This window comes from Helobdella robusta (genome assembly GCF_000326865.2).
Source record: "Helobdella robusta unplaced genomic scaffold HELROscaffold_20, whole genome shotgun sequence".
Taxonomy (NCBI): domain Eukaryota; kingdom Metazoa; phylum Annelida; class Clitellata; order Rhynchobdellida; family Glossiphoniidae; genus Helobdella; species Helobdella robusta.
The window spans coordinates 2,528,285-2,540,294 of record NW_008704084.1 but is presented as its reverse complement, the minus strand read 5'-3'; the positions used below and the strand labels follow the sequence as shown (position 1 = coordinate 2,540,294).

Sequence of the window (12,010 nt, the reverse complement as noted above, 5' to 3'; positions counted from 1 at the left end):
TATATACAAATAAAACGATCTAAACTACGATAGTTAAGTAAATAAAACTTAAAAAATAACTATATGGACTATACAAGTTCTTTTGTTAGATCATTGTTTTAAAAATGAATTTGGTAAGAATAAGTTCGTTACAAAAGTCGACAAACCTTTACTTACACATACCTTTTTACAATTAAAATGATTAGATTAGCGTTAGATTATACAATTAAACAGTAATACTTGAAAATACTTTATTATTTTTACCTATGATTGATTAATCATTGTAACTCGTTTTACTATAGTCTTCCTGATTCTACACTCTATCCTTGAAGTAAAGCTTTTAACTCCGCTGCTCTTCTAGCTGCTTGTGCCACTATCTTGCCTCACATATCTCCATATCTCGTTCTCTTGCCCTGGCTACCTACAAAATATAAACAAATTTTGAAATTTGCACATTATTGCATAAGTCTCAATCTAAATTATTTCCTAAAGGCTTATCAGATATATTAATTGAATTTAAACGCCCCTGTTCACGATCGTTTTTTTGTTCTCACTTCTTTTAAATCATTTTAAATATTTTTATGCTTAAGCCCTAGACCATTACGCCGCCCATGTTGAAACTACAAAATGACGCCATACCCTAACGCGCACTGAAAGTGTGCGTGGGTGCGTTCGAAGGCCAGTATATTTATTTCGGGTATACGATTGCCTATATAAATAGTATTATTAATATGTGTTCGCTTCTCGAAGTTAAAATTAAATTTTCATCTATTTAATGTCTTTTCATACAACAGCTGACAAGCGAACTGTCAATCAAAATGTAGGAGGATTTATCAGTGTAGCAGTAGTCTACATTATGTGGCTTGTCGTAATTAAAGTAGTAACGTTAGGCCACGCCTACAAGCGTGGGGTTTATTTTTGTTTGTATTTACGTTAAGCGTTGGTTATTTGCGAGTTAATCGTTTAGATTTCACGGCCGGTGATTGAGGAAGTGGCTGATTTGGTATTCTGTTATAATATTTATTCCGTTTTTATTATTTTTATTATTATTATCTAATCTTCTTTTTATGAATAGTTTGATAAATTGCGCGATTACCTTTTTTCCAGTTTATTTTACATTTGATAACGTAACAGGAACAAAGCTTGATTGTCTTTTTATTTTATAACATTTTTTATCGTCTTCGCATATGTTTGTGATTGAAGAGGCGGATGACAAAAAATTGTTTATATAATAATTTGTTTTAATTTAATTCATTTTATATTTATACTTCAATTTTAGATTTTGATGTCTAATAACAAAAAATGTCAGCGCTCCGCCATGTGTGCTGCGCACAAAACGCATTCAAATATTCTAGGCTTTCTCCGCACCGTGCACAAAATTTACTCAAAAAACAAATTAAAGCATAAATGCTGTTATAATTAGTGATGCACCGAATATCGAATTTGGCCGAATAGTTGACTCTATTCGAAGCCGAATACTAAAAAAATGGGAATATTGGAAAAATATTTTTAAAATGAAAAACAAGTTATTGAAGAAAACAGCAGAGAAGTCGAGTTTACCCAACAATTCTTTATCAGAATTATATTCAATCTCTAGTTCAAAATAAAATGCTTCAAAAGCTATGATAACCAAAATAAATTGTTCGCTAATGATATTATGATAATTATTGTCCTGAAATTCCAAAAAGTGATGGTTTATAGTATAAACTAATAGCCGAATGATGCAACTTTCGTATAAACTTTATACGAAAATTGCATCATTCGGCTATTAGGCTTAAAAATGGTTGAAACTGAAGCCGAATGTCACATTTCGGCCGAATATTTTTTAGTTATAATCCACCTCTCTGCTGAAGGGTAAAGTTTACATTCCAATAAGTGGTTTAAAATTACTAGGATGGTTTTATTGATTTTAAATATCATTAGGAGCGTGCAGTTCGGTTCTTAGTCGGCTAGATGTGCTAGGACTTTGAATGGTGGTAGTGCTAGGATCCTTGCATTCGGTTAGGATGTTGCTAAGACGCTCTAATATATCTATCATTAGCTTTTTTATATTAAGCGCTGAGTTCAGTTTTTAATAGTTCAGAATAACACTGTTTAATGAAGTGGATGAAAATTTGGCTCTTGTTAGTTGTATTTATCATTTTAGTGAATTTATGTATGATGAAGAAGGAAATTATCCGTCATGCAACAATTTGTGCTTGTTGAAAATTAACTGTTTAACATCGAACGCGTCAACCGCCTTGGAGTTTGTATTTGGTGCTACTGTTTTCGAGCCACTACATAAAATTTGCTATACCTTAAGTTCTAAACCATTTGAAAACAATTCAGAGACAGGAATTTACGACAAACATTGAAGTGTTTCAATTTTAGGGCCTATATTTAACTTTAAAAAGTTTAAGATTAGTTTTTCAATTACAAAATTTTAAGATGAAATTTGTATGTTGTAGTTTTTTCGGAAACAGTGTGCACAATTGTATAATGGTGTCGAAACTGCAATTGTATTACGGGAGAAGTGCCTTAGCATTCCGATATCCGAAAAGCTGTCCAACACTTATGCCGGCAACACCGTCTTAGGTGGTTTGGTCATGTCAAACGAAATGGAAACAGTGCCATAACTTCTCTTGCAGATGTTGAAGTACCTGGCACACGTCCCAAAGGCCGTCCAAAGAAATCCTGGTCGCAAACAATCGAGCAAGACATGAAAGCTCTGAATTGAAATGAAATGGATACAACTGATTGTCTAACTTGGCGCAAAAAATTGATGGCTAAGAAAACAACGTCCTACCTCGGAAACTGGGTCTTTGGACGCTAAACGAAGATTGATTGATTGATTGATATAAAATATATAAACAAGTTTTTTACGGTGTTCTCGTGAAATTTCATACTAAGAAATTTGCATGTTTGCACTCCAACAACAAACAATAATAACTGTATCTTTTATTACAACCATGAACTGTAGCATTTTATCACTAATGCAAAACATTATATAATTATTTAACTTGATTATAGAATAAATATAAGGAAAATATTACATTTGAAAGTAGAATGCACCCCTTACAACGGTCTAAATTAATTTTGTAACGAATTGGTGTTTAATTATTTCTTATAATAACTTTGCTTAACTTTGCAGTTTGTAGGGCAATTTCATTTTTGAAGATCTGATTACGTTGCCTGGTCAATGGGGAGCAAAATCACAAGATTAAGCGAGGACAAGTTTGATGAATACTCGGTTTGCATATTGTTTAGTTTCTTTTTTTGTTCCAATATTTTAGTTTAATATATTTTATTTGATATTCTTTACAGAATCAAATTCCTTTATTCATAGACAAACAAAAACGCTGTAGTTCAACTTTTTACAAAAATTATTAATTTGTTCGTAACAAAAAGTACAAAATTGTTATATTGCTCAATACAAATGTCGTTTTATGAATATGTTATGTTTCTGTTACTGTTTGCAGTCTTTGTGGTAAGATTTGGTCGATAGATTTGAAAGTATGGCATTGAATTGTTATTTCTTAAAAGAACTAACATTTTTTTAGAAATGCAGATGACGATGAAATTTACCTTGAAAAAAAACAAACTAGCTAACTAAAAATTAATTAGGTAGCATAGACTTATTATACTATATTACATTATATTAGTTGGAGGATTATGTTTTTTCAGACAAACTATATAAATATGTGCATGTAGGGTAGTCATCTGAAAGATGTTTTGCTTATTTGTGAGAGCAGGAGACTTAGACTCAGCATTTTTTTTCAATACAATTATAATTCCTAATTGGAAAATAAGAAAAATAAAATTAATGAAAAAACTAGTTGAAGTGTAAGATCATAAATTTGCGGAGATGAAAGATCAATTAATTTTCAACTGAAGAATTTGGATCGTCTTTAATATTTTGTTATCAATTGAAAAAAGAATCGCCTTCATTATTTAGTTTATTTTCAAGCCATTAACTAATTTTTCTATTTTTTTTAAAGGAATTGACATATTTGTCCAGAAAAGAAATTATAAGGTTCATGAATTTACTTTTATGTTTTAAAGATGCATTCACTTATTTATATTTATCAAGTAATTTTATATTATGATTTACTTCAAAATGCAACAGGGCTTATGATAAATTTAAAAGTTGTGATCCAATTGAGTTCTCAAATAATCTAGATGTGAGGTTTGCAAGGGAAAAAATTATGATGCTACCTGAATTAAGAGTGAGTAATTTATAATGGGACTCTACCGGAATTAACTTTTTCAGTTATATTTTGTGTTATAACTTGAAACTACAGCTTCTTTTTATGTTATAAAACCTTGCATTACATCCTTTTCTATAACCTAGCCAATTATCTAAAATTTAATACAATTTGAATTGATAGTTCTTTATCGGTTTCCATAAATACTATCATAAACAAACATACACATGAATGCAAATATGCATTAAAATATATTATACTACGTGTACAATGAAAACCTATATGCATCACACATGTTAATTTACATTGAAAAAACCTATTTCTCAATCTAAGTGCATGGTATAACTACGACTTGTATTTTAAAAGTAGTTAAGATGTTATCAAGGTAGTCCTATATATCAGATGGTACAACAATACGATTGTAATTCTTCTCGCTTCATATCTTTTTACAAATATAGAATACGTTCATTGATTACTGACATGCATTTTCACGTGTAAACAAATAAATGTACAAATATGCTATACATGTGTTGCGCATATACATTGTTATAACTGGCCGGGTTCGTTTAATCCCAGTGAAAAATAAAGACAATATAACATCTAAATTATCAATTTATTTATTTACAAAACAATAGTTAATTACTTAATTAATGAACAATTAACGCTAATTAACTTTACTAATAAAATTTAATGTTCAAAAAAATATCGAATTAACGCTCAGAAACTATGCTTTCCGAATAACGATTCTTTAACGTTTATCGCAAATACAATAAAAACACAGTCAGATATCAAATTTCGCTTTCGACACTAACAATCAATCGCTTTCTAATATCAAATATTCAACAAAAACCATTCAATATCTCGCATGTCTTTATATACCCGTTCTAACAACACTTCTCGAACGTCCCAGATCTCTCGCTGACAAAAGGCTTTAGCTCATCGAACTGTATGCGTTCGTAGCGACACTAGCCATCCAACGAATATATTTGTGACGGTTATAACAATATAAATATACACAAATATAGATAAATGCATACATAAATGAATATACATTCAAACTTAGTTGACAAAAATTCGGCTTAAATTCGAAATCCGGTCAAATTTTGGCCAGAGCCGGATTTATAAAAATGGCCAAAGTTTGGCCGAAATCAAATTCCAGTACAGTCCCAATTTATAATCCCATCTATCAGCTGATGACGCTTTTTGTATTTAAAATAGACAATCTACAATTTTATCTAAGATTTATTTATATTTAAGTCTATAATTTTTTTTGTCTTAACCAGTTAAATTTTGAAGGGGATTTTCTTACGACGAGACAAATGAAATGATATTAAAGATAAAAAATTTTATTTGATATTTTGGTGGAAAAATGTTCTGTGATTGAATATTTATGTTAAGGTGAATCCGTTTGCAAAAAGAATATGTGACGTCTTTTCATCTGAAAAAGATGGTAAGATATCTTTCGAAGATTTCTTGGACATGATGTCTTGTTTCTGCGAGCGAGCTTCTAGAGATGTCAAAGTTGATTATGCCTTTAGGATTTTTGGTAACGTTTTGTTTTGAATTTAGTTGAATGTTTAACGGTATATTGTTATACCTTGTTCATTGCAATATCATTCATGTAGGTCAAGCGTAACTATTGTAACCTTTTATATTTTTATATAATATACTCTAAATTTGTTCAATTTTTAAGTATAAATTCAAATGAATTGTATGCATTTTTTGCTGCACTGAGCAACTTTAGAGATTATATATTATATTTTTAAATAGATTTGAATGATGATGACTACATATCACCCGAAGATATGAAACTTATCATAAGCAAACTCATATCACCACATGAACTCCCTGAAGAACATCTGCAATGCATTATTGGAAATGTTGGTTCATTCCTTTTGAAATCAATTGGCTTTGCTATAAATTTTTTATACAATACTCAAGATGTATTAGGAAAAGGTTGAAGTATTTGCTTTTGTTGAATAAGGGTAAATAAAATTTAGTTTTTATGAAAATTAAATTTGTTTTTCTCTAATTGGTGACGAATTTAACTTATCTCGTGTAAGTGAACTGACACAGTGATATCCGCTGAACTGAGCAGGTTCACTACGGTATTTTAATTAGAATATAAAAAAGATTTTCTAAACTGAAAATTTATCGAAATTAAAGCAATTAAAACAAAAATATCGTTAAAATATTCTACACAAGCTCTGAATTAGATAAATCAATGTAAATGTAGAAAAAAATATTTTCATTGATTAACGTTTAAATTTATTTAAATTCAATTAAAAGCTAGAACGTTTTGAAAGCAGTGTTGAAACGAATTTTATTAAAATAATAAAAACATTAAAAAAATATTGTAACAAAGCACAGTAAATGCAAATTTAAGACAAAAATGTATGTTTATGTAAAATTAAAAATCTACAAAAAATTTAGAGTGTCATTGAGTACTTTGAGAAGGCGCTATATAAATTTTCAGATAATAATATTATTAGTTTTAATGATGATAATAACGCTATTCGAAATCAGATTCTAATAGAATCTGACATGGACAACGACGGTCAATTATCTTTTGCAGAATTTCAACACCTCATCTCCAAGTCACCTGATTTTTTCAAGTAAGTTAGTTCGTTTTTAGTTTTTCTAGTTCATTAAAAATTGTATAAGAATATATTATTATGTAGATTGCAGTGATTGACAAAATAATATTTATATTATGCATTATCTGGGTCTTATTCTTTGTTTATGTATATGGTATATATATATTATATCGGGCACTCTATAAATTTTCTAATATATATATATATATATATATATATATATATATATATATATATATATATATATATATATAAATCATAAACAATTTCTAAAGTATTTAAATGATAATAACTTTTTGCCGAATAATCAATCTGGATTCAGACGCTTTCATTCGACGGAGACGGCCTTGTTACAGGTATTGTCGGAACTTTTTGAGGCTTCTGATCGCAATCAGGTCTCTCTTCTGACTCTACTTGATATGAGTGCCGCATTTGACTGTGTGAATCATGATACACTGTTACGTCGATTATGTTTAAGTTACGGTGTCTGTGACTTAGCTTTGGAATTTTTCAAATCTTATTTGTGCAAACGTACCCAGCAGGTATATTTTAATAATTCTTGGTCAAATACAGCTGATGTTTTGTCTGGGGTTCCCCAAGGGTCTGTTTTAGGCCCGCTTCTTTTTACGTTATATACAGCCGATATTATGTATCGCATTGATGAATTTTCTTTAAAGGGTTTTGCTTATGCAGATGATGTTCAGATAATTGCAAGTGCGGCGACTGGGGAGTTTGATTTTCTGATTGAAAGAATGTTGGATTGTTTGGGTGCACTGGATGGGTGGATGGGTTTGAATGGTATAAAATTGAATCGGGAATTGAAACTTGGCAGCAAACCTCTAGGATTAACGTTGATTTTGTGAAAATAAGTGACATGATTATTGATTTTGGAAAAATGGCTACTGTTTTGGGTTTTAAAATAGATAAAAATCTATGTATGGGTGAACATATAAAGGTTTGGGTAAAATCTTGTTCATTTCAATTGCGGCAATTGAATCGAATTAAAAAGAGTTTTTAACAGATCAACCATGGTTACTCTGATTCATTCGTCCATACATTCTAAATTGGACTATTATAATAGTTTGTTTTATGGTGTTTCGAAACATGAGATTGATAAGTTGCAGATGGTTCAGAATAGAGCTGCAAGAATTGTTGTTGGTGCTAGTCGTGTTGAACATATTAGCCCACTTTTGTCGGAATTGCATTGGTTGCCGGTCAACAAAATAATTGTTTTTAAAGTCTGTGTTTTGGTTTATAGATGCTTAAACGGATTGGCTCCGCAATATCTGTCCGAAATGTTGATTGACAGATCATCGATTTCTTTAAAAACTGGCCTGCGATCAGATCGGGGAAATTTGTTAGTGGTCCCGGTTACTAAATTAAAGATTGCATCACGTAGTTTTGCAGTTTATAGACCAAGGCATTGGAATGAACTTCCATATTTTTTGCGCCGGTCTGGTCTGACACTTCCCCAGTTCAAAAGTCAATTGAAGACATATCTTTTTTCCTCGTTTTTAATAGGCGCTATATAAATAATCATATAGTAATAATAATAATAATATATATAAATATTGTTGAGAAATATTATTGCATTTTCATCTTCAAATTCTTAGATCAACGCTAATTCATCTTTTAGAGACAATAAAGTAGGAACGCGCAGGTATAAGTATGTATATACAAGATACAACCAACATTTGGTAACATGCAACATCAAAAATAGTAAAGTATTATCAACTAAAAGCTTTTTCTGTATAAAATAAAAATGAATGAAAGAGTAGTTAAAAACATTTTATGCTCTCATTTTTACAATTGTTACTGGTAATCATTACAAGAAAACCATATTTTCTTTTCGATTTTCAGATCATTTCTTTTCATTGATATAACTTCTTTGATTTCTTTGTTTTGATTTGATGAAATAAAAATGTCAAATATATATATATATATATATATATATATATATATATATATATATATATGTCGTTAGTATTTACACAAAGCGTTTTCAATAAACTTTTCAAAAGCTCTTCACAAAGCTTGTCTAACTGATAACCTATACGCTCATCCAATTTCTTTTTTTGGCAGGATATATTGTTTTTTGTATTACTTTTTAATCTTTGACAAATAGTGAGGATTTCTTAGAAATGTTTTGAGTAACTTATTTTTTTTTCCTAAATTTTTAAATTTCCCTATTCAACCACGGTTTTTGTTTATCAATCTTATTAATTTTATTAGATGTTTAGTAGTATTTGCACATGGGCGTTCGTTTAAATTGTTGATTCGAGCCATTGAGAACAAATATTTTTCCGAAGGATGCTGTTTTAATTTTATCACGAAGAGGAATTTATGTAAAAACTGTGAGATGATCTAAAGCCAGTTCTCCTTGCAAGCAAACATTCAACTAACAGTCCATAAATATATTGTCGATAACTGATTACTTGATTGATTTGTTGCAAATGGTTTTTGCCGCTATTTACAGTACTAGTAAAACATATGTTGAAATCGCCTAGGACTATAACGTGTTTGTTCTTTTTTAACTTGTGTTTTAACATCGAATAATTCACAAATAATTTTAACTGAACTCGTAGGTGGTCAATTAGCGACAGCAACAACTTTTTTGAATTTAGCGTCGTTTATGATCTCTACTCTACAGCATATTATTTCAAATGTTGCTGGCAATAAACCATTTATATTGTGCCGCACTTTAATGTTGAGCGTGTTTTTTAAAGAAAGCTCAGCACCACCAACACTTCTACTTGCACGAATCCTTCCAAAGTAACAATGCTCATCTATCAGCACCACACCCATTCCACGATCAGATAACCAGCTTTCACTAATGTCGGACGCATCACATTGTTTTATATTACTAATGTAATAACATCTTCTACATTTTTTTGTTTATCTATAACATGGAATCATTAATTTTCCAATTTGAGCAAACAACAACCTTTGATGATGCCCTGTTTTCATTGATGTGCAAGTTGTCATTCCAACGTTTATTCCGTGGAACAACTATAATGAAGCTATCTGTCTAAATTTTATTATTTATTTTAGCGATATCATGAAATTCAAAAATCCCACAAAAGGCAACATAATTCTTGTATCTTTCGTTAAAAAAATTTTTTAAATCGTTCGCTGTAGTCTGATAGGAAACGTTTTGTGTATCATGCGCAAAGGCACGACTATAGTTATTTTCATTCTTGAAATTGTTTTAGGCTTGTTAACATTTCTCTTAATACCGTACTGATATTGCCCAACTCCTCGCTATGCTTTTTGAGATAAATTTATCAATTTCGGCTTCTATTCATTCAAATCACTTTTTCAATCGTATTTTTAAGCTACATTTTGCATCTCAATATTCTTCCATGAAATAAAGAACAATCAGAAATTTATCTTTCATTCTTCCGTCAAATTGAATTTACTGAGGTAAACAAGTTCACCAAATTCCTGATTTTTACTATTACCCATAGATTTGGGCAGCTGATTTGACAACGATTCGGCTTCTATCATAAGGATTTTTCTACTTTCATATTATATATCCTGAATATTAAAATTTATCAACTACTCGACTTTATCCAAATTGTCACAATTAAGCCATATGAAACATAAAAATTCATTATTAAATTTTTTTTTAGCAATTTTACATCTCAACAACATGTTTACACAAATGCTGTTAAAATTGAACGCCACTGTAGTGTTCATGAAACTAGTACTTCTAGTATGTTTTTTCGTGGTTCTGAAAAAAATTTTTAGGGTAAAAAATAGATGGAGAAATGCGTCTAGGATAGAAAGAGAATAAATAACTGCTAATTAAGTTAAATTTATGTTATGGCGGTGTTTTGCAGTGACCGAGCTCGATGCAAAGATCTCCGCCACCTGTGTGATGCATCGATTCACGCCGATTCGCATGTGCCGAATGTGTACTGTTGATATCTCTAAAAATTAATTGAGAGAATTAATAATAATAATAAATTATGCGGTTTGGACAGGGAGTCGGCCAGATAGGAAGGAGAACTGGTAGCTTCGTGTGGAAAGGAAAAATGTTGTGACCCCATTTTATATGCGGGTTTCGGCGACAAATGAACTGAATTTTTTTTAATTTTATAAAATCAATTAAATTATTTTAATTTGTAGCTTATTCAGAATCAGAATTTGACATGTATTCCATTCCTTGCTTCAATGTTCTTCATGTTCATCGCAAATCATCCGTGAATTTACAATGTGATGGAACGAAAGAACAAAGAGCACATTATATTTTTTTCATTTATTATTTTCTATTCTGTATTATATCTTGTCATTAATGTTATATTAAATCATTCATGTTGAAAACTTTTAATATCATTTGACATTGTTGAAATACAGTTAACACAATTGTCAGGTTCAACAAAAATTTAATCTTTCAACTTAAAAAACCATTAAAAAACAAAACAAACATTTTTAAACAAACAAATATTATTGATATGGGTCAGATATGAACGAAAAAACGTTTGAACGATAGAATAACGCAGCGTTATTGCAATTCATGTAAAAATAAAATAAAAACAGTTGGGGTCGATCTGAAGCTACAAAATGAAACTCCCTGCCATCATCATGTTTCCGGCAAGGAGACAAATTATAAAAGTCTAAATTTGTCCTAGATAATATTAAGACTAAAAAATAATTTTCCTAACTGGGAAAAAGTGACATAAAATTAAGCATGTACGGAACATACAAAAAATTATCCAGAACCAGTTAGAGGTGGAAACTTTCAGAAAAATAAAATTTGTTAGCTAGAATATTTCACGAATAACAGGCATTTTTGCGATAATGTACCCAAAGGAACCAAGCTCCACGCTGGGAGTACTTGAGCCAAAATAATTAACGTGTTCTTTCTGAGAATTTTGGATTGTATGCATTATCGTATTGTAATATCCTATTATATACGTATTAAAGTGTTAAAAATTTAGTTTGATTCTTCGTACAGGCCGTGAATGTTAAATGGTTTGCATAAAGAAGCGAATTACTCGTTGAGTTAGAAAGTGCAGGTGCAAGACGATTGATTTGGTTGAACTTGTGATTGAATATGAAAACATTGTATGGGAGAAAATTGCAGAAACGTAAATGACGCGAGAGACGTGCAGTGAGTCACTTACGACCATCAAGCTGAATCATTTCGTCATTTATACATGCAGATGTCATATTGATAACAAAAACTTAACTAGAAGTTCAGCGCAGTTGTAAATGTACTTTAAATTTATATAATTCGTTATTTAA

General features: G+C 30.3%; 1 protein-coding gene across 1 annotated transcript; it reads left to right on the top strand.

The window, feature by feature from the left end:
- Positions 1-3,157: 3,157 nt before the first annotated feature.
- On the top strand, positions 3,158-6,782 carry HELRODRAFT_77588 (hypothetical protein; the record flags this gene model as incomplete). The annotated part of the gene is made up of 6 exons (XM_009018130.1): positions 3,158-3,208; positions 3,957-3,991; positions 4,085-4,184; positions 5,562-5,709; positions 5,934-6,043; positions 6,690-6,782. The coding sequence occupies 6 exons, from the start codon at positions 3,158-3,160 to the stop codon at positions 6,780-6,782; spliced, it is 537 nt and encodes a 178-aa protein (XP_009016378.1).
- Positions 6,783-12,010: the final 5,228 nt, after the last annotated feature.